The 23206-nt window shown below is 57.6% G+C and overlaps 3 protein-coding genes across 3 annotated transcripts in view; 2 read left to right on the forward strand and 1 right to left on the reverse strand.

Annotated features, from left to right (window-relative positions):
- VOLCADRAFT_96167 (uncharacterized protein) overlaps positions 1-2121 on the forward strand; it is a gene marked incomplete at both ends in the record, with an annotated part of 5913 nt that extends 3792 nt beyond the window's left edge. The window contains 4 exons of the mRNA XM_002955221.1: positions 28-118; positions 155-343; positions 649-867; positions 1840-2121. Of these exons, the coding sequence (XP_002955267.1) occupies positions 28-118; positions 155-343; positions 649-867; positions 1840-2121 (781 nt within the window). The remainder of the gene's footprint in view (positions 1-27; positions 119-154; positions 344-648; positions 868-1839) is intronic.
- Positions 2122-5923: 3802 nt separating this feature from the next.
- VOLCADRAFT_96168 (uncharacterized protein) lies at positions 5924-19425 on the forward strand (the record flags this gene model as incomplete). Its single annotated transcript, XM_002955222.1, has 16 exons — positions 5924-6154; positions 6468-6564; positions 7142-7249; positions 7748-7845; positions 10277-10378; positions 10871-11029; positions 11399-11472; positions 12361-12472; positions 12818-12904; positions 13276-13461; positions 13772-13978; positions 14877-15676; positions 16424-16508; positions 16619-16827; positions 17282-17504; positions 19336-19425. The coding sequence occupies 16 exons, from the start codon at positions 5924-5926 to the stop codon at positions 19423-19425; spliced, it is 2868 nt and encodes a 955-aa protein (XP_002955268.1).
- A 1717-nt stretch (positions 19426-21142) lies between these two features.
- Positions 21143-23206, reverse strand: part of VOLCADRAFT_96169 (uncharacterized protein) — a gene marked incomplete at both ends in the record, with an annotated part of 9208 nt that continues 7144 nt past the window's right edge. The window contains 3 exons of the mRNA XM_002955279.1: positions 21143-21299; positions 21924-21982; positions 22306-22416. Of these exons, the coding sequence (XP_002955325.1) occupies positions 21143-21299; positions 21924-21982; positions 22306-22416 (327 nt within the window). The remainder of the gene's footprint in view (positions 21300-21923; positions 21983-22305; positions 22417-23206) is intronic.

The following is a 23206-nucleotide window of genomic DNA, read 5'->3' on the forward strand; positions in this document are numbered from 1 at the left end:
CCTCCTCTACCCCTCTCTATCCGTCAGGGGTCGCACCTGTTTCAACTCCCCCAACCAGTGGCGCCTGGGCTGGATATCGCCCCTCCCTGGAGCCGACCTGAACGGCACCAACCTGCCGGTGGGCCGACCCCGGAGGTTCACCTTGCCCGCGCAGAGCCGCTCTCCCCAGTCCCTCATACGGATAGACCCCACCTGGGTGCCCCTCGCGGCTAGCGAGACCCGGAACGACATACAGACCCCCGCACCCGTGTACTACGTCTCTCTGCGCATGCACCAGCCGCCGTTCGATGACTTCGAACTACCCATCAACCGCGTGTATGTGCACACATCCCGCGTGACGCAGGTAGGTGCGTAGCGGGGTGGGGGGAGGAGTGAGTGAGTGAGAGGGGATGGGTGGCGGGGGGGGGGAAGGTTGGGTGGGCGGGCAGTAGGCCTCACAGGCGGGCGACGGCAGGTCGGCACGGCAACGAGCTCGGCTGCAGCCTGCAGTGCCCGCTTTCATGCGGTAGTGGTGATGGTGGTGGAGGTGGTGTGCGTGTGTGTATGTATGTGCGGTTTTAATAGGGCGACAAAACTCCATAAGGTGCAACCCACACACACACTCGCTCTCTCTCACACACACCACCACACACACACGCGTTCGCACAGGCTGCCACGTCATACATCCGGTCGTCCCTGCAAGCTGCGATAAACCCTGGAGGCACATACAAGGCTACTATGCCGTACGGCATAATCGTACGAGTCGAGTCCATAACGCCTGCCGCCGGCAGCTGCGTCGTCACCGTCTGCCGGGCCAGCGGCACCTCCGAGGCCCAGGGTGGCGACTCGTGTGGTGACGGCCTGGATAACGACTGCGATGGTCTTGTGGTGGGTTTGCATTGGTTGTTGGTTGCGTGGATTGGCGAGCAGGCCGAGGGTGTGCCAGACCGAAGTTGGGAGCCGTTGTGCTGTTATGTGTGTGTATGTTGTTACAGGGTGCTTAACTTCGCCAGCGGCCCCCTTTCCCGAGGCAGTTGCGAGAGGGGCACCCTAATCCGTTCACCCCTTCCGACTTCAGAGTGTATTCGTTGGGTTCAGCAACTCACCACCGGCATCCAACCTTATCTAGCGGATCAACGGCGCCTCAACTTAGCTTGAAAGTTGATATTGTGATAATATCGTCCTTCACCGTCCACAAAATGGGGATTCCTTCCCAATTCAGCATCTCGCAAACACCCCGAAAATTGCCAGAACGATTTGAAACTGGGTCGCCCGAGGACAGAAGCCAAGCCTTAACCTCTGCCAGCCACCTGCCTGTATGTGTATGTATATATGTATGTATGTGTATATGTGTGTTTGTATGTGCTGTTGTATGCTTATCTTAAATGTGAATGTTGCTCACGTCAGCACACATAGCTCCCAATGTGATGACCCGGTACAAGGCGGCTCAAAACGCATTGGGTGGGTTGTGTGGTTAGGAGCGCGCATCGTTGTGTCCTACATTTGTTACTCAGCTTCCGGCTTTCCTGTGCTGGCCGTAAGGCCTATATAGCCGTCATAGGGCTGTGGTGCCAGGTTTCCTTCATAGGATGGACTGAGGGGTACCATTCCGCCCGGCAGAGCAAGCCCGATGACGATGCATCTACGTAAGAAAATGTAATATCACGTACATGCAAGCAAGCACGGGCAGGCGCACGTGCCTGAAAGGCCAGGGGCATGAATAGCGTCATGTCCTCATCGGCATTGTTGCCGCTGCTGCTGCTGCTGCTGCTGCTGCTTTACTTCCGATGTTCCTTCTTCCTACCCTCCCCGCGTTCGTCTGCGCTGCTCCGCGTAATTCTCATTCACACATTTACACAGGATGACTTGGATCCAGACTGTGACGGACCGCAGCTCATCAGCACGCCACAACAGCAGCAGCAACAGCCGCCGCCGCCGCCGCCACAATCCTCGCCACCCCCATCGCCAAGGCCGCCAAGGCCGCTACCGCCACCTCCGCGGCCCCCAGGGCCATCGTCGCCACCGCCACGTCCGCCCAGGCCATCGCCACCGCCGCGGCCACCACCCTCGCCGCGGCGGCCGCCGCGGCCGTTGCCGCCTCCACGTCGGCCGCCTTTGCCGCGGCCGCCGCCGCCTAAATAGCTCGTCGCCACCGCTGGCACCTCTGCCACCGTCGCCATCGCCGTGTCCGCCGTTCTTGTCACCATTATAATGTTAGTGTGCTCTGTTGCCGCGTACCTTTATAAACTGGTTCCGTCTTCTTCAACATCGCCACTTCCGTTGGTTTTGCTTGCGGAGGAATCCAACGATTCGCGTGTACCACCCTCACCACCACCCTCACCATCATCATCGTCACCATCACCACCACCCTCACCATCATCATCGTCACCATCACCACCACCCTCACCATCATCAGCGTCACCAGCGTCATCGTTACCAGCATCATCACCCTCACCATCACCCTCACCAGCATCACCAGCATCACAGCCATGACGACCGTCATTGCGACTACCGGCATTATCATATCAATCATATCAATCATAGCCATCACCCACATCACCCACATCACTGGCATTAGCGACATTACCACCACCGCCCCACGGGACTGACTACCTGGCCAATGAAGGTCGACCAACAGCTTCAACAACCAGCTGGGGAACTAGCAGCCGGGGATATCCCCCCCGGGTCCCCAACGGGGGCTAACAAGTGCACGGGCGTACCCCCGGCCCTGGTACGGCCCTGGTACGGCCCTGGTACGGCCCTGGTACGGCCCTGGTACGGCCCTGGAACGGCCCTGGTACGGCCCTTGCACGGCCCAGGTAGCTCTTGTCTTCGTGGTCACCCCTGGCCTTGCTGTCACAGCAGTTGCTGTCACAGCAGTTGCTGTCACAGCATGCGCATGGGGTGAGAGTGATTGAAAGGTGGGCACCGGGTATTGTTCGTGTGGCTGTGCGCCGTTCGTTAGTGATTAGCCAGGAGGGTACTGGAGGTGGTGGTGGTGGTGGTGGTGGTGGTTTCGTGCGGTTAAAAGGGGGATGGATTATGTGCGTGCGTGTGTCTTATCATTATGAGTCTTCATGTACGGCGGAGAATGGACGGCGTTTCTGACGGCTATGGAAATGGCGTGGGTGAGAGGGCCAGGCGGTTCGTGGCTAATAAATACTTCATTTACACCCGTGCATGTTGATGCAGTGCACACAGCAGTGTACGGCACCTGCAATGTGTACTGTTTAGTTGGAATGCACCTATGAGGTGCCCATATGGGTGCGAGCAGATCTCGGGTCTCATCATGTTCGTCATGTTCGGTAGCGGTGGGTGAGCAGCGCGCGGGTGTCAACAGGTTTCCTTGTGCAGCTACGTTGATTTGGGGGGGGGGGGCCCGGGGTAACGGTCGGGGTAGACAGCTACATTAATGGGGCGTTAGTGCGCTCTTGTTATTCTTGTGCAGTCCGCAGGTCGGCAGCCCACAGCTGCACATTCATTCACAGCTGGTGTACAAGGGGGGTTCCGACCCTGGGCCTGCTGAGTACCATTTGCGAGCGTGAGTGCGTGAGTGCGTGCGTGAGTGCGTGCGTGCGAGCGTTCAAGAAACATTATTGCTGCCGAACGACGAAAACGGTTCTACTTCCTTTGTTGCGTGCGTGCATGTGTGTGTGCGTGTGTAATGCATGGGCTTTAAAAATGCATGGCCGTGCCGGGCCTTTTCAGGCGCATGCGTGTGTGTGTGTATGCCGTACAGCAGCAGCCCAATGCAGCAGTTTCTCTAGCTAGAGAGATCGGTGAGCCGTCGTAGTTTAGGTCCTTATGAATGCTCCGCCGAGGTTGGCGAAATGCAACGAGGACCCGAAACACTCCCCAAACCACGAGGTCCCGGGTGCACAACGTGTGTCACTCTTTAATATTCGGTGCAGACTTTGGGTACGCGCGTGTAGCGGCTACAGTACAGTCCAAATCAGGACGTCCCATACCTTCATTTCGTGCGGCGCCAGGCGTACCGGCAAGGGACGCATGCAGAATTTTCTGTCCTCTAGCGGATCTACCGTTTGGGCGTAGTCGAAAGGCTAGGAGGTGTCGACTTGAAAACACGTACGGAATGAAGCTATCATTTCCATAATGCGATCAAACTCACGTCTTTTCTGTTTTCATTTTTGCATGCACTCAAATTTTTCACATGCAGTACGTTTTTTTGTCCAAATGTGGGATGTTTATCGAGAGATGATCGATTGTTCGATATTTCCAGTAACCGGATGGTCAATGGTTACGTTAGTCGTTGTCGGTTACCGCCGTTTGTTCGTTCGTTGAAAATGCCACACGTTTACATCACGCGATTTCAACTTCAGATCTTGCGGTGGACTTATCCACTAACGTTAAATCTATTGTTAGGTATCCGACACTCAGATGCCAGTAAATGGTGAGAGCAGAAATAGGGCGAGAGTGGTGTCCGGCGCTTTGCTGACTGTAACAAAATTACAATACAAGTATGGAATTTCCAGCGACTACGCTCTTTTATAACAGCGTCAGTTAACGTAGGGCACCTTGAGGGTCGTCCGTTGCTGGGGAACACTGGCCGTACGTCAGTACGGCAACATGTACTGCCTACTGCCTAATCCCTACCCTCTGTCTGCCCACTGACCCCAGGGTACCACACGTCAAGTACCAGACACATGCAGAGATGCAGAGATGCTGCCGGCGAAGAGCCCAGGAACCCATCAGCCTGCCAACTTCATCATCCCATCCATCCACGAATGATCATATCAATCATCATCACACAGCACCTCAACAACGGAAAAAAGGGGATAAACACTCTCGCTAGGTTTTCCCTTTGTCCAGGCGGCTTTTCCAGACGCCCTCCAGCAACCCATCATGTGTCCGCTACGAGGGCGGCCCCGTGGGGCAACACGCGAGATACCTTCGAGATACACCTCTTTTACCTGTGTAGCCAACGTGATGTGTACGTTTATTCATCCAGTGCTCCGCTCACTCACGACCCCTTCTGTCACAACTCTTTTTCGCACCCACGAGTTTGCAAACACCAGCCTTCCAGTGTTCCTCGCCGCCTACAAAACGGATTTGGGGCCGACGCACAAGTGCCGGCCTACGGTGATGATGCTCTTGATGAAAACCGCGTTCCCTCCGACATGTGTGCGCTAATGGGGTCGTTCATACCAGAGGGGGTTCGTTTTGAAGGACCATCGGTGGGTGGGTCGGGGCCCAGCCAGGGACGGCATAGAGGTAGCGGCTCCACAAGGGGCGCCAACATCAGCAGGGCTTGGGGAGTTTTGAAGTAGGATACTCAGGAATTATGCATGGTGCAGTCGAATGCAGGTGAGGCTGGCTATGCTCTACGCTACATGGACGCAAGAGCGTTCGGTACACACCACAGCCATGAAGGCAGCAATAAATTGCTTCAAGATTATTCGTTCCCGCCATTAGAATGTCCTAATCCCGGTTTGCGGGTCAGGCAGGCACGTCCAGAGCGCTTCCAATCTGTAGACTATTGGAGAGACAAAAAATAGCCCAAAGCCTACGTGTCAAGAGGAGCAAAGTTATGATAATGCATAAAATTTGCCCATGATTACAAATTATCCTGTTACGCCTTATTGGAAGGCTGTGTTTAGGCCAAGGGGAATGACGACTTTGACATGGGCCGGCTGCCGAGATGGTAGGCGGTTGTGAAGACGGTTGGTAGGAAATCGCGAATATCTCGCAACGAGAAGGTCAGGCGAGGCACAGTCCTCAGATTTCCTATGTTCGGACGCTAGACATCGCGTTTTTTAATTGTAACAATAGTTGTCGCCGGGCATTAGCCGAGGCCTTTTCGCTTGCCGTTCAAGGAATGCAGTCATACCCACGATGCAAACATTCATCTAATGGACGGGTGCAAGGCACATCACAACGGCTTGCTTGGATTCCATATCAGCAATTCGACGTCCATTTGTCAGAAATGCAACGTTTGCGAGCCTGCTGTGAGGCGCACTGCAAGCAGCAGGAAACGAAAGCAAAGCCATCATATAGATCTGACAGAGTTTCTTCTGTGGAGCGGAGCTTGAGCGCGCAATCAGGGTCCCTTGACGAGAGCGGTGCAGTCGTGCGTGGTGGCCGGAACCCCCAAGGCCAACCCGCTAGGCATTGGATCCCAGGAATCTTCGTGGCTTTGTGCTGTGTTGGCCTTCAGGTGCGAAGTTCAGTCATATAAGCAGCCAGCTAACGCCGAAACTCGTAGCACTTTCTTCCTCCGTCCTGTACCTTTTCATACAGCCCGTTCACCCTTTCCCTCCGTCGTACACATGGCCAACAGCCTATCCAACTTCGTACACCTAACTTACATGACCCCGAAGTAATCCTTCCTAAGACATTTTGAACACCCTTTCCTTAATCTCATAACCATCCAACCACAAGGCTGGAGTCATGCCACTGCCCTTCTCCCACTGTCCCTCTCCCACTACCCCTGTGCCCCCTCGTGTCCCACCCTCTTCTTAAATCACCAGCTGGCGCTGCTGCCGCCACCCTCCCTGGCGCTCATCGCGGCGTCCGACCCGGACATGGACACGTTTGAGAATGTGCCCTCACAGCTGAGCGCCTCGGGTGCGCGCCTACCTACCTACCTACCTACCTACCTACGTACCCAATTACCTACGTACCTAACTACTTATGTACCTGACTACCTACCTACCTACCTATCTACCTACCTACCTACCTACCTACTACAGGGTTCTTCACCCCGATTCGTGCGCGAACATTTTGTGTAATACTCCGTTTTGCCCGAAAGGAACACCGAGACACCCCGGAGCGATTCGAAAGGATTTGGGGCCGCGCGAAGCGCGGTTTCGGGTACCCCACCGAAGCCACCCAAAGGTGTTTCCGGGAAAACATACATACCTACATATCTACTTGCCCAGCCGCCCACCCCTGCCGCTGCCCACATCAACAACTACGTCCGCAGCAACCTGCTGCTTGCACGCTTGCCTTGCATTCTGGCCTAGACGGCGTCATCGGGTATCCCTGCTGCGTGTTGCGGTGAAGTAATATGGCGCAGGAAAGGAAAGCACATTTTTGGTGCCCAAACGTGTGAATGGCTCCACTCGCGGATATGTGTCTCTTGTGTTTTGTCACCCGTCAACTTCCCTCCGCTCTCCCCTTCTCTGCTCCCCCCCCGGGTCAGGCGAGACGGCGGCAGCGCCTCTGAGCAGCGTCGTGAGCGGCCCTAAGAAGCGGGAGATAGAGGGATGCATACGGAAGTGCGTTCCTACTTGCATACGAGGGGGGGGAGGTGCGTAAGAACTGGGCTGGTTGGGTTGTCTCTCTGTGGCTGTGTGTATATGTGTGTCTGTATGTCCAAAATGGGCCGGAGGGATGCGAGGTGAGGTTCTCGGGTTATGAGGGACCGGAAAATGGGGTGGGACGGAACATGCAGCTTCGCCTTCCTGACCGTCCTCTGGGCACAGCAGCGCCCTGCGACTGCTACTGCTACTATTGCTACTGCTACTGCTACTGCTCACCCCAGGGGTAGGCAAGGGCTGCGTCATCGGGCCCGCACTCGGGCACTCTCCTCACTTTACTCACCGCACTCTGGCTCCCTGTACAGTTGCCCGCCGCACAGGCCGGGCCGGGTGGGGCCCGGGGGGGGCAGCTCTTGAGCGCTTCCCGTAGGAGCCCCGAACCGCACCCATCCCCCATTCCGGAGGGGCAGAAGCGCTACCCGCCGTTATTAAGCACTAGCACCATCATGACCCTCGCCACCCTCACCACCACCACCACATCTGATCAGGCGCACCCGGGCTGGGCCCCATCAGCGTGAGGAAGGAGATCGTGGTGTTCAAGGAGGGCTTCCGGTCAAGACAGTATTGCCTGTCGGAATGTGCACAGGTACGGCAGCTGTTGTACGACAGCGCGGAGGGCGGGGTCGGGGGAGTCCCGTAGGCGGGTTCTCAAGCGGTTGATACCTAATAGTGATGATGATGATGATGATGATGAAGATGAAGATGAAGATGATGATCTGTTAGGAAAACCACGGCGGACTGGGGGAGATTGGGGGGGGGCCAGGGACGGGGCCAACACGCACACACCCAAGCACGCCTGTAGCTGTTCCCGCTCTCCCGGGGTTCCGGGGTTTTATTCTTGAGGGCAGTTACGTCGTACGTACGTGGCTGTGACCACTTACACGAGCAGAATGACGAGCCTGTGTGCCTGTTGCTGGGTGGTGCTGCTGCGGGGAGGTTTGGTGCTTAAGGCGCTGCGTATTGATGCTGCGTATTGATGCTGCGTATTGCATGCTGCGTATTGATGCTGCGTATTGCATGCTGCGTATTGATGCTGCGTATTGCATGCTGCGTATTGCATGCTGCGTATTGCATGCAGGTGTGTGCGTTGTCGCTGGACAAGGACAAGGCAGCCCAGCTCGCGCAGGCAGCCCAGCAGTGATGCGCATTTGGGTTGCGGGTCGGCCTGATGTTGGGAAGCGCCCTTGCTGTCATCTGCGGCAGCGCAGAGCGCCTCGGCGGCTGGGTGATAATGCAATACTAAGGATAATAATGCAATACTAAGGGATATACTGTAACAACCACACACTAAGGGATATAGGACTGATTGCTAGACTGGAGCATCGTACATATATAATTCGGACCTGCCTGGGTTAGAAATGGAAGAGAGGGTCACATGTTTTTGTGTTTCTTAGCGGATAGGGTTACTGGACGAACGGTGCTGTGTGCGGCATTTTTCGCTGATGCGTCTGCGCAGCCATCCTCTTCATATCGGTAAAAAGGAAAGGGTGGTATCAGTGATTGAAATTCTGCTAGGTCACGGCTTGCGTCAATTATGACGCCGCTTGCTTGGAAAAGAATGGAATAGGTCGATTGTGTAATGGTGTCGCAGAAGGCGCGGATAGGCACGTTCGCGTCGTACGGAGTAGCGTCGTGTGGTGATTGAGTATGACCGTGCAGGATGGGCGCTTGACGTGTAAGTGATTAAGGTTATGCACGAGCCAGTTGGGCTCCCGTCGACTTCATGTGAGCTGGATGTGCGTCGAGAATTCTGTTGACGTGTTGTCGTATTTTATGACGGGCTCCACCTGTTGCCTGGAGGGTGCAATGCATAATGAGATTTACGATAATACGTGATATCGCGTATTCTTCCATGTAGACTGGGTTACGTGAAGAGTAGGCAACCATGGACGCGGCAGTCCGGCCACCAACGCCACCTGCCGACGGTCCTGCTATAGATTTTGCAGCTGAACATCCGTTTGTTGTTCCTGGGTCTGACGCTGAACCCAGAAGGGAATCAAGTTCCCAGCTGCCATATGGCGAGCAAAGGAGTCCACCTGGTTCTATATCGACTAATACCTTGCCACGTCTAGCTTCAATGCATATATCACATAACGGCAGCCGTAGTGATATTGAAAACTTTGGTGCTAATTGGGCAGCCGACCGTCTGCTAAATGGAACGGAGCCTGTGACTGAAGGGATGACGCGGGACAGTGGGTCTTTCACAGGGAATGTTCTTCGCGATGAAAATATAGTGGATCAGGAGGTCGTCGTTCTTACGCCGAGTCGCTTACGTCTCGATTCACGAGTTGTAATGGCGCATGCGACGCTCCAATGGTTGACAAATGCAATCTGGGCTGTGCTTATATGGCAAAAGGTATGTTAGGTGAAATTTATTGGTCTTCCTCATGTTAAAAAGTTTTGCAACTACTGCACATCCTGCTTTGTTTTTCGGATACTACGCCCTTACGCACACAACAGCCAGGTTGATCATCCTTATTACATTTGAGTTCTCTCTATTGCTGCTGTACAGTGCCACGCTCCCATGGTGTGCTGCGCTCTTGAATCCCACCATGTGCCCTCTCATGCGCATCATGACCAAATTGTTGTTCATGTTCTATCGACGTACACTACACCAACTGACAGACTCCGCACTGGGCTATGGACAAATTTCCCCTCGGCCATCGCTCTCTTGACGACCCTGACCCCTGGCCCGCCCGCCCTCCTGGCCCCCTTGCCTCGAGAGCCCGGCCTTGAAGCTCAGGGCCACGATCGATTCCCCCGCGGGCTCAGCCTCCCCTTACCCAATCCTCCACATCCCTTAAACCCCCAACCCTCGATGCTCATCATCCCCATATCGAAAGGTCGTCCCCTTACCTTCCTGCCTCGTACGCTATCTTTGCTGGCCCACTTGTCCAGAGCCGCTTTGCGCCTGAGCCGGGCCCCGTGTTACCCTGTGAACCTATGTGCCTTTAACCACCCTGGCATCCGCCTTGCTGACCTGGCCGACTTGGCCGACCTGCTGCCCTGCCCTGCAGCTTGATGGACGGCTCCACTGCTCCTGGTGGGCTGTCTTCAGTCCCACCATCATCAACCACCTGCTACATATACCCATGCAGCTGCTGGTGCTGTCGCTAGCGGTGAGGAGGGAGTGCGGAAGAGATGAAGGCGCGGAAAGGGGGGGAAAGGGCGGGTTTCTCCGGGGTCGGGTTGGGTTCGCGACACGAGGGATTCTAAACAGGGAAGAGGGAAGGAAGAAGGGAGGGCCTGCCGTACGGCGAGGTGGCGCGAATGGGAAGAGCCGGTAGCTGGTGCTGTGTCTGGAGACATCATCGCCTGGGACCTGGGACTAACAAACCAATGGGTGGCGGCACTCGGTTAAAGCTCTGGAATCATGGGAAACGTAGCAGCATGGTAGGGCCCACCATGACGGGCAAGCAATACCTTGGCCTTTAGCATATATCTTTTCTCTCTCTCGCTCTCTCCCTCTCTCTCGCTCTCTCTTTCTCTCTCTTTCCTCTCCTATGCCATCCTTTATCTCTTGATGTGATTCCCCCTTACGCGCCTTACCTCCCTTTCTTTGATTACACGGTCTCTCGCTCTCGCGCTCGCACACACTCTCCCGCTTTCAGGACTACATGGTGTACAAGCAGATCGGGCCGCCCCCTGCGTCCACCGCCAGCCCGGGACTGGTGTTGCAGTACACCATCCTGCGGCACGTGAGGGTGAGGTCCCACAGGGTGGACTGGACAAACAATGCGCTGGAGTCCACGGCGATATTCCTTGCCAAGGTGAGGGGTAGAGGGCAGGGGGCTCTGGTTGGGGGGGGGGAGGTAAAGCAGGCCAGGCGAGTGGGGACGTGACGGTGCATGAGAAGGGCACGGGGGGATGGGACAGGGGGATGGTTTTGGAGGGAGGTGCTTCTAGGTACGCCATGGACAATTTGCAATCGAGCACCTGTAGCCACGCCCCTTTTTCCTGCGGAGACCAGGTTTGCCGGGCTGCTGCCACCCGCCTGTTCGTGGCCACTTCGTCTGGTCCCGTCGTCAGTATTGCCTCTCGATGTCACACCCACTGATGCTTTCTCCCCTCCTTCCGGCTTTTGCTTTTCTCTCGCTCGGGCTGGATTGGGTCGCGCTGCTTCGAATCCTCTCCTGCAGATGTTGTTTTGTAATGCGCTGCAGCGGGGCACTTTGAAGAGCACTCCGTTGCGACTCATGTTTACACCCATCTGGTGAGGCTGAGGGGGGTGGGACTGGCAACGTGCAAGGAGGGACTGTCTTGGGATGTAGCAGCGGCGTCCGGGGTTTGCAGTCAGCCCCGCTCTGGCATGACATGACATGATATGGCACTTCTTATCACAGCGTAATGAAGTGAGCACTTATTTCAATTGCATGTCTGGAGCGTGTTGTTATTGTGCATATGCCTAGCTGATTAGGGCCGAGATGCCCAATTGCCGACTTCTGCAAGCGTTAGGATCTCCAAACCATTATCTAACTATGCCGTGTGTTATTTTGTTTACCGCTGTTGTTTATGTTACGGACTTGAGAGCGCGCGGCGAGATGCTTGTGAAGCTGTGGACCCTGTATGACAAGCAAGATCACAGCCGCAAGCAGTGACCTTTTCTCAAGCGTATGGAATAACTGGATTTTTCTTGCCGGATTGACAAAAGAAGGCCGAGACGCTCCTTTCAATATCTTCGAAGAAAGGAACATGCTTCTGGCACACAAAAGCATATGATTGAATAGTAGTATATAAATAAAACTTTAACAGGAAACGTGATTGGGTACTTGTTTGATAATACTCTGCCGGTGGAATGTTGCGGTTCAAGGAGCCCAATCCTGGGTTATCCAGCCATAGTCTTGAAAGCCCAGCCCAAGGTTTTCGCGCGGGCTGATTCCAGGTTTCCCCCCTCCTTTTTCTCCCATGCACACATACACACACATACACAGGTACAACCCAAATCAAATGCAAATCCATGTGGCACTGGCTCGTCCAATGCCTTCGTGTCCCATTTCTGTCTTGTCCCCCCCGGGCCTCCCCCGGCGGGCTATTGTATGTGTACACACGGCTGCCTGTCTCCTTCCTGCCGCCGCCGCCGCCACCCTTCCATCTCCTCCAGGGCCTGCTGGGTGATCACCTTCATGCTGCTGTGCCTCAAGGACCGCACCGAGAGGATGTTCGGCTCCAGTCGGGACCTCTTCTTCATCTTCCTGCTGTTCGTGGCCTTCAAGGTATGTATGTATGTGTGTATGTATGACTTCGATTACAGTGTGGGCCGCGAGAGCCGGGGGCCGAAGCCGAAACACAGCACAAGGGTCGCGAGCACACAGCACAAGTCTTGTGTGCTCCCGACCCCGACTCAGACTGCAGTGTTTTTTTTTCGTGGAGGCCGATCCTGAATCTGTTACGAGTTCCGCAATAAATACCCTAATAAATACCCAACACCCTACGCAGCCAATGTATGTATGTACTCGTCCTCTACGTCGTAAATGCGCATATTGTATTCATATAATTTCTACGTGTGTATCTTTTATCGTTAACCTCCTCCATCCCGCCGGACGGCTAATTGCTGTCAGGTTGATGACGGCAGCACCTTTTCATGGCGCGTCGTGTTCCTGGTGCCCTGGATGTGGTTCAGCGGGCTGCTGCTGGTGGCGGCGATGGTGGGTGCAAAAGAGGAGAATTTCAAAAAGGGCTGATGTGGGGTGTAAGTGGTGGCGGGGTTGGAGCGATGGTGGTGGGGTGCATGGGGGGATGTGGGCGCCCCGTGGTGGCGACAGACATGAAGAAGAAGGAGGAGAAGAAGAAGAAGGAGGAGAAGAAGGAGAAGGATAGGATCTGCCCCCTTGGTGCACCGGTTGAAGCCTTACCCGCGCTCTCCCCTTGTGCACCCGCCCTCACCCGCCCTCAACCCCCCGCTTAACTTCCCGCCCGAGAGGGGTCGTAACCCAACCCCACCGCAACCCGCTCCTCTCCCCTCCTTCCCATCCCACCCCCCCACCCCCCACGCACACACGCACACACGCACACACAGGTGTTTAGTTTGCTGATGTGCTTCAAGGTTTGGGCAAGGCCCCGGGAGCTGCTGCTGCCCATTGGCTTCCTGCTGCTACTGCTGTCTACCGTACCCCAGTTTGTGTCGTACATTGCACTTGTACGGCGACTCGATGAGGAGGAGGATAGCAGCGAGGATGGCACCGGCCATAAGACCAGTGTCGCGGTACGATGCCAACAACGGTTTTGGTGGTTTGGACGAGCGGCATGGGGGGTGGAAAGTTGCCTTAGGGTTGTTTCCACCATCCAGGCTTCCATGGGGGCATCATAATGCACTTTACACAGCAACCCCCCACACATGAACCCCTCTCATAGCTCCCCTCTCACCGGTATGCGGCCCTAGCTCATTCCCCCCGCCCACCAACACTTACCTCTGCGTTCAGCCCTTCTTCTCCCGCCCCGTTTCCCCTCCCTCCCTTTTCCCCTTTCCCCTCCCCCCCCCTTGACCGGACTCGGCCCCCCCCGGCCGCCCTCAGAGCATCATGTGGCCCAACGCGCTGTCCTGGTTCCTGATGTGGCTGTCGGCGGTGGTCATTGCGGTGGCGCTGCGGCTGAAGGAGGCGGTGCGGGACGCGCTGCTGGCTCGCGGGGCGGTGTGGACGGCGCACGAGGCGATGGCGAGGAGGCTGCATGCGGAGCGTGATGAGGCGCAACGCCGAGTGGCTGAGCTGTCGGAGGAAGAGGTGAGGAGCCCCGCCGGGATGCGCGTGTCCGTCTGTCTGCCTCTGTGTCTGTATGTATGTATGTTGTTACAGGGTGGTTAACTTCGCCAGCGGCCCCCTTTCCCGGGGCAGTCCCTGCTCTCCCCTGCTAGAGGGGCACCCTAATCCGTCACCCCATCCGACTTCAGAATGTATTCGTTGGGTTTGGCAACTCACCACCAGCATCCAACCAAATCTAGCGAATCAACGGCGCATCAACTCAGTTCCTGGTCAGCTCGCAAGTTGATATTATCACGTCCTACACCGTCCATATGATGGGGGGCCACCTCCCATTACATCACTCCTCAAACACCCGAGGAGCCGGCAGGCGGATTTGAACCCGGGTCGACTGGGTCGACTGGGAGCAGAAGTCAGGCCTTAGCCTCTGCCTTAACCTCTGCCAGCCGCCATGCCGTCTGTATGTCTGTCTCTGCCTGTGTGTGTGTGTGTGTGTGTGTGTGCGTGCGTGAGTGCGTGAGTGCGTGAGTGCGTGTGTGTCCGTGCGTAGGAGGGGCAGGGGAGAAAGGCGCGCTGTAGGGGAGCTCCCAAGGAGTATTGAAGTCCTAGCTCCGCATCCCCTGGTTGCGGGGGCCTCAGGACACACGCCTGAAGGGGGCCGCCCGACACCCCCCTATCTCTGGTATTTGCTGCATTCGCCAGCGGCCCTCCCCCACTACACACAACTTGAATACCCTCACCACCACCACCACCCTCACCACCACAACCCGCACCCTTATCCACCCTCACCACCACCACCACCCTCACCACCACAACCCGCACCCTTATCCACCCTCACCACCAACCACCCTCACCACCACCAACCCGCACCACCACCACCACCACCACCACCCGCACCCTTATCCACCGTCACCATGATCAGATGTCGAGGCTGGTGGAGTCCTTGATGGCGGGGAAGTCAAAGCCCGGCCGCCTCAAACGTGTGGGGGATAACCTCTACAAGCGGATAGCCTCCCTGGAGCTGGCACTGGCGGAGCAGGCGGCAGCGGCAGCGGCAGCGGCAGGAGGGCAGTCGCGACCGCTAAGCAGGAGCGCCAGCAACGCCAGCGCCACCAGCAGACGTGTAGATGCCGGTGGCAGCGGCGGCAGAGCAGCAGCTAGGGGGGCCTCGCGAGCGACGTCTTTGGCCGCCGCCGCCGCTGACGCCGCCGACGGGAAGCAAGACGTGGTTTCGGAACTGGGCGGCGCTGCACAGCTGTCGGCGGCTGGAGTCTCAGCTACGGCAGCGACGGTGGCAGGAGTGGCTGCTTCTGGTACGGCTGGTACGGCTGCTGGTGTGGGTGGTGTTGACGGCGGTAGCTCTCGCGCGGCTGGCCGGAGCGGTGGCGGTCGCGGTGGTCGCGCCGGCGCTATGTCGTTTCGGCACAACCGGGTGGCACCGGCACCGCCTCCTGCTGCTGCTGCTGCTGCTGGTGGTGGTACGGAGGGGTCTCCCAGCAGCGGACAAGCAACAGCTGCGGCAGCTGAGGCCGCCGCCGCAGCGGGAGGGTCGGCGGCGGCTGGGGTTTCTGTATCCGGGCTCCCAGTGCGCCCCGGGTCTGTTGCGAGTGCGGCGGCGGCCACCCGGCTGCGGTCGGGGGGTAGCAGGAGCTGCTTTATGTCGGGGGCGGCTGAGGGGGAGATTGCGGCGGCTGGGGGGCTGGATGGGCGCGATGTGGAGAGGTGGGTTGGTGGGTTGGTGGGGTGGGGGTGGGTGCGGGGTAAGGGGTGGGGTGGTGGTGGGGTGTGTGTGGGGATGGGGGCGTGTGGGGGGATGGGGAGGTTGGGGGATTTTGCGGGGCGGGGGTCGCTGGTTGAGCTGTCCGTGTCGTGACTTTCTGCCGCATATGAACATGTTGGGGTTTTTACTGTTCACCTAGAAAGTTTTCATTTTTGTCTTGTTCGTCTTTTGTGTCTGCGTACTCGTACTGGCCCCCTCCCTTTGCCGCCCCGTTTTGGGCCCCACCACCACAACTACCACAACCGCAGCTGTAGGCCGTTAGTACGACAACCGAAATCCTGCGATCACATAAGATATTCCTCCCCTCTGGGCGGATCCCCGTCCCGGAGCACATCCTCTTAGCACCATAGCACCCCCCCCCCTATCGAAAGGCCAAAAATCATTCCAAAAACGCCGATCGGCATTTCTCATACCGGAATGATTTCCTCACCGATCTTGCCCCCAAACCCCACTTCCTCTCAACCCCTTCCTTCTCCCCCAGCGGCCCCGCGGCGGCCCCGCGTCAGGCCCTCAGCCCCAGGACACCCCCCCCCGAGGGCGCTTCGCAGCACCATGTGCAACCGCCCTTGGAGCAGGGGGCCCCCAGACCAACATGCCCCAGCAGCAGCAGCAGCAGCGGCACTGAGAGTTCCAACCCCCGGGCCACCACCACCACCACCACCACCACCACCACCACCACCACCCCTCAGGCCCAAGTCGACAGCGTCTTGGCAGCCAAACGCTCCTGCCAAGGGGGCGGGCGCGGCGGCGGGGACAGCGCCGACAACGGCAATGGTGGAACGGCCGCTGGCGCCGCTGCTGTAGCAGCAGCAGCAGCAGCAGCAGCAGCAGCAACAACAACAGCAGGACATGAGCGAAGCCGGGCTGCATTGCCGCTGCCGCAGCGGCCCTCCTCGCCGGCTGCGGCCGTGGCGGCGGCAGCGGCGGCGGCGGCGGCTAGCACCTCGCTTGGGTCAGTAGCTACACCCGCACCACGTGGCGCTGCCGCTGATGGAATCGGCAGTATCGCCGTACCGGCCGTACCGCAAGCGGCAGGAGCATCGACGGCCATAGCTGTGGCTGCTGCGGCACCGCCCGGGTCTAGGGCCCGGAGGTGTGCCGCTCAGGCGGGGGAGGGTGCGGAGGCCGCTGCTCTGCCAGCGTCAGGCGCGGGAGGAGTCGCTACTGCTGGGTTGGAAAACGAGGCGGTGGTTCAAGCCCCGGCGGCAGCCCCCGCCAGGCCGCCAGACGCCAGCAGCGGCAGCAGCAGCGGCGGCGGCGGCGAACGGCCATCCCAGGTGTCGACGCCATCTACCAGTCGGTCACCTGCCGTACTGCCCACGGCTGAGGCCGATCAGGACGGCCCAGAGGATGGTGGTAGCGGCGGCGGCGGTGGTGGCGGCACTCCCGAGCCCGAAGTTTACACGGAGCGACAGGACGTGGCCACGGAATGCCCCGCCACCTCGGATCAGCCACACGGTCAGGAGGGAGGACAGCTGCAGCGACAGCCCGGGATCCGCCGCCGCCGCCACCGCCACCACCACTGCCGCTGCCGCTGCTGCGTCCAGCGCTCCCGAGGTCGCGGAGCCGGATGAGCCTGAGAACCCGTGCGTCATCTGTTACGACGGCGAGGCGACTTGCGTGTTTTTGGAGTGCGGCCACGGCGGCTTCTGTCGGCGCTGCGCCTACCTCATGTTCGTCCGTCCGCCCAGCGAGTGCCCTTCATGCCGAGCGACCATAGAGCAGGTGGTGGAGGTGGAGCCGGGGGCCGCGGTGGGGCAGGTGGTGCAGGTGAAGTAGAGGGGGGGGCTGTGGGGCCAGCAGCGTGAGAGGCGGATGGCTAACGGGCTGGCTGGCTGGCTGGCTGGGTGCGCTGAAGATTTCCGTTCATTCGTGCTCCAGAAGCGGCCCAGTGCTTCGGGCGATTGTGGCAAGTGTGTGTGTGGGGGGGGGAGAATTGGCCCTGGAGTTGATGACTGCCTCGTCGTTCAAGCCGTCAGCAAGGTGTGCGTGGATGTGCTTTGGTGCCCGATCGAAGCTATTAAGGCGAGCTGGGCTGGGCTGGGCTGGGGCCGCCGCGTGGCGGGAGCAATAGCAGCAGCAGCAGCAGGAGGAGGAGGAGGAGGAGTTGTTTGGCAGGATGTACAGAGGCGGATCCTGGGAGGCAGGTGCCGTACGTATGTAGGTACATAGACACGTATGCATGGGTTGCAGTGAGGTGGCATACGGTGTGTGTTCGTGTGTGGTTGTTATGAGTCTTTGGGGCGTCCGCAAGCATGCAGTACCCGTACGGCGTGCAGTACGACGTACGGCGTGCTGTACTGAGTTGTTTCCAGCACACGCCGTTCTGTTGACAGAATGGGAGGTTGCCTTATGCCGCCTGGTGTGGTATGTGTGGTGTGTGTGTTTTGGGGGGGGGGGAAATCATATGCAGGAGGAACTCAGAAGTGAACTAAGCCGGAAAAAGGCGTCCAAATTCCGAAACTGCCCCCCGGGAGGGAGGCATGGAGGGAGGGAGGAAGGGAGGGAGGGAGCCTGACCTGAGTCGTGCGCGATGATGTCATACAACCCGTGGTTCCGGAAGTAAAGCCACCCGGTTGCGTTACCGTACCGACATTTTTTGTGGTGTAGTCGTCTTCTGGTCGTGGTGTGGGGGGGAAGAAGGGTGCGTGTTCTGGTGCCGACGGCCACCCCAAACTTTCACATCGAGGCAAACACCCCACGGGTGTCATACACCCGTGCGCCGTACAGTACACGGGGCGAATGTGCACATTTTGAGAATGAATACGACACGCGCCACTCCCTCCCGCTGGTGGCGATTGGGTTCGACTCGACGGTTTGGTTGGGGGCCCCCCTAGGGGCACATGTCTATGTCTATGTCGGGGTTGTTCGTTGTGGACCTAGCGCGCGTGTGTAGGCCTGCCCACTGCACGAAGAGCGCACATTTACAGATTCCATTTGCAGGTGTGAGCAGTCGCCATTTGCGCAGGATGAGGATATTCTCACGATATTCCACGTTACACAGACGTACATAACACACGACACGCGGAGTGAGATGAACTGGCACTAAATGGCCTGGGCGGGGAGAGGCGTGCGCGGCTCGATTGTGCCTCTGCCGCCCTGGTTTTCCGGGCGCCCACGCCACCCCGATTGATGCAGGGGGGGGGATGCCCCACCTGTTGGAGTGAGTCACCTGCTCCCACTTAAACGTGCGTATGCCCACCATGCATACACCGCAAACCATCCCGCTCTCGCCGTTTCTTTGGGCGGGTGAGGTTAACGGGCCAAGGCCCGCAATGCCCTTGGGTCTCTGTGTCTCTGCCAAACCTAATTACACAGTTGGGCAGAAGTGTTTTTGCGCGTGGGACCCGTATTATACTGCCTCCCGACAGTAGCAGCAGCAGCAGCAACCGCTATAGAGGACGGTATGGCGATTCATCTTTTGTGACCAATACCGTACAATGTCGCTGTATAATTACCATTAGGGCTTTATGGCTTCGGTTGACGGTTCGGTACTGGAATGTTATGTGTGTATTCGTCGTCTTGTCCTGTTGTTTCGGGGCCCCGGCTGCGACTATGCCGTACACGCTGGCCTTGGTACACCATGTACTGCCCCGCACAGGTTTCATTTCAGATCTACCCGGGGGGACTTAGGTCTACGGGGATGCAGGAGGGGGAGGAGCAGGAGGGAGAGGGAATAAGGGGTCTTTGATGCCAGATATTTGAATGGGGATGGTCGGGCGGGGGGTGTGTGGTAAATAAAAAGGCATCATCTAATTTCCATCCAAACGGCTGATTCGGCAACTATCATGATTCCTTTTTTATCTCGTCGCGAAGAGGCGTCGTAGAGGCATAGTTCGGCAGCACGCCCTGCTTAACTCCGAAACTAGGGTGGGGTCGTCGCACACAGGCGGCTTCGTGTCTTCGAGGGGAAAATCACTTCGGGCTGTTACGGGCGTGCGATGGACTTGGCATTCATACATGGCCTGAATGCATGCATACATATTCATGCGCATATGACGGAGTCTTCGGTGTCGCGTTGGGGTGGGCTGCTGGTCCACGGCACCTTCTCCTCCCTGTACATGTGCCATTGTCTCCTGACGTCGTGTAGATCTTTGTGTACATAGCTGTCGCCGCCCGCCACTCGCCTTAGCTAGGTAGCGGTGCGCCAGCGATATCGGGCCTGTTAGCCTGTTAAGAGGCGGCTGTGTGAAGAGCGCTGCGGGGTGTGGATGCTATTTGACGGATTTGGCTTGAGGCACCCCCGCGACACCCATGTTGATAAAGTATTATTGCAGTATGCAGGATGCAAGACGTGTGGCGGGCGAGTGTGGGTAGGTGGGTGGACTTGGCACGAATTGGATTACACAGGTGGTTGAGTGGATTAGCGGGCTAGTGGGACTGGCCGTGCAAAAAGTAGCCAGCCGGGCGTTTGGACTACTCCCGATTGGCCGGGTGTGGACTCGATGGCGTGTGGCGTGAGGCACACACGACCATAAGTGAATTGCCTAACTTGCAGATACGCGAAACGGTTGTGTGTATGTGTGTGGTTGACTGACTCTGCGTGCGCGTTGGTTGTAGGTTTGCTTGACGTCTACAGTATCCTGGTTGCAGTGCGATGTTAATGAAGAAGAAGTAACCAAGCGGAGAAAATCTAAATTGTGAAATTAGTCAATCCATCAAAGCAGGATCAAATCATCTGATCATTTTTGATATTAATATTGCCTAGTTGGATCGTGTGTGCAAGGCATGGTGTGGTGTGTAATTCTTTTGTTCTCCTCGGTGAGGGCGTCCGTGGCCATGCGGTGTTGCGGCTGGCGCGTGTCAACAGCCCCTAATGTAAAGTTTAAAGCGACGCGTGTTCCCGTTCCCCCCACCAGTAGCCCAGTAGCCAACCCAGGAGCACACCCCGTACGGTGCGCCAACTTAACGCACAGAAATCGCATTTACCCGCGGGTCATGGTCACCAAGGGTCAAAAAAGGAAGTAGTAAAATGGCGCGCTTCACCGGAGGCTCTCTCACTGCCCTTCTCCCCCTCTCAGACCCCTCCGCCGCTGCTTTATACCCGCGGCCCCTTTGTGCATCCCCCCTGCCATTATCAGGGGTGTACGGCCATCCCAGTCATCCCGGCCATAGACTGGTCACGAGGCCACATGCGCACATACAGACATACATAAAGACACATACATCGGTACGTAGCATAAACAATATGGACTTCCGTTTCGCGACTCGGACCATTGAATCACATCACGCACGTGGCGTGGCGCCATACGTCGCAGCCAGGATGGCTTGCGGCGACGACAGCTCCCTCCTGAAACTGACTAACTTAAACGCACGGTAATCCCTCGCATAATGATGGGATCACGAACGGGAAGTGGGGGCTCAACCCCTTCCTCCTACCCGCTCTCCCCCTCCCGCTCTCTATCCCCTCAAAGATGCAGTCCGGTCGCTGCGGCCATTCTCCTCTGGTACTGCTCTGACGTGTCCATTCTCCATGTGCCGGACCCCAGGCACTCCAGCACGTGGGTGTGGTGCTGCAGCAGCTGCATGCGGTGACCCACAGACACGTAGCAGCCGATGCGCTTGCTGCCCGATTGAGGACAGACAGACAGACAGGTAGACAGACAGATAGATAGACAGGTAGATAGACAGAGAGGGGCGAGGGGGGGGGGAAATCTTATCAAGACAGTTATGCAAGGAGCGGCAAAGGTCAACTGCCGGCACGAATACAGTCCCCGCTAGGGGAAGTGAGGGAGGGAAGGGAGGCCCTGGCGGAGATATTCGACCATTCGGTCAAGGTACCCTTAAGCTGTGCATTTGACTGATTTGGTTGCAGCATTGCAGCGACAGTTCGTCCAGGGTGATCGGTGGCGCATCGGAACGCGGGCGGGGCGAGTGTAGTGTGGGAGGGGTATGGGGGTACGACATGGGGGGGCAACAGGGGAAGAGAGGAAGGAAAGGGGCAGGGAAGGGTATGCACACTCCGGTGGGTGGGTAAGTATGCATGTAAGTGAGCATACACATATGTGCGCAAGCGGGCGCAGGCACTGAAACGTAAAGACGGAAAAGAAAGCCTGAGAGCCGTTGAAAGGAGCAACCTCCCCGCGCCTCCCAATCACTTAATTTTCCCCCCTTCCCTCCGCCTGGGGCACACGGACTGCACACAGCTGCAGATTGCGTACAGAATGCAATGCTTTACGACGTACTTACCGTATCAGGCCGTACAGTCGTCCCTCCGTCGGGCCGTCCAGCGCTGACGTGGCCTCGTCCTGGCGTCGTGGTGGCGGTGGCGGTTGAAGGCCAGGATGCGGTCAGTGAGATGGTCAGTGGGCAGATGTGCGGGAGACAGGAGAGACCGAGAAGGGGGGGGGGCACAAGGGGCACAAGGCACAAGGCGAAAGAATCGACTGGTGTCGTCCAAAGTACCGAAACTGATGGAGGGTTGAGGGGGGTTGAGGGGTTTCAGGAGTGCTGCTGGTTGGAGGACGAAAAACGCCACAAGGGGGCATCACAGCTACACACACACACACACACACCGTCAAACACACGCCCACCCACACCGCAGGACTTCTCACACACGTTTCGGACTCACCAGGAACGCCAGGCAGGGTTTCGCCGCCAGCAACCTCAGCACCGCCACTCGTTGCTGCTCACCCACGGAGAGCACGGAGGACCAGTCCAACTCAACATCCAGACCACCGACCTGCCCCGGAGGTAAGGGGAGCGATGTGGGGTTGAGCGTTGGGGGAGGGAGGACATGTAAATGTATGATGTACGTTCCGACATCATAGATATGCTAGATAGGCGCGGCGTAGTGCCCCCGGAAGGTTCCAAGATCGATCCCGGCAAAGAGCGGGTCAAGTATTCCCTTAATCGTATAATTGTGAATGCAGCCCCCCATGCCGATGGAAACGGTGATGGGCCCCCCCCCACTATATCGAGTGAGGGAGACCTGCGAGCCGACCCAGGGGGAGGGGAGCTGTCCACGTCCCGGTGATCCCAGGGGGGGGACGTGGGGGGGGGCAGAATTCTCTGGATGCCGGTGTTGGTGCCGGTGTTGGTGTTGGTGCCGGTGTTGGTGTTGGTGTTGTTGGTGTTGTTGGTGTTGTTGGTGTTGGTGTTGTTGGTGTTGTTGGTGTTGTTGGTGTTGTTGGTGTTGTTGGTGTTGTTGGTGTTGGTGGTGTTGGTGGTGTTGGTGTTGGTGTTGGTGGTGTTGGTGTTGATGGTGTTGGTTGTGTTGGTTGTGTTGGTTGTGTTGGTGGTGGTGTGGTGTTGGTGGTGATGGTGATGGTGATGGTGATGGTGGTGTTGGTGTTGGTGTTGGTGTTGGTGGTGTTGGTGTTGGTGTTGGTGTTGGTGTTGGTGGTGTTGGTGGTGTTGGTGGTGTTGGTGGTGTTGGTGGTGTTGGTGGTGTTGGTGGTGTTGGTGGTGTTGGTGGTCTGGTGGTGTGGTGGTGTGGTGGTGTGGTGGTGTGGTGGTGTGGTGGTGGGTGC

Source organism: Volvox carteri (genome assembly GCF_000143455.1).
Source record: "Volvox carteri f. nagariensis unplaced genomic scaffold VOLCAscaffold_50, whole genome shotgun sequence".
NCBI lineage: Eukaryota > Viridiplantae > Chlorophyta > Chlorophyceae > Chlamydomonadales > Volvocaceae > Volvox > Volvox carteri.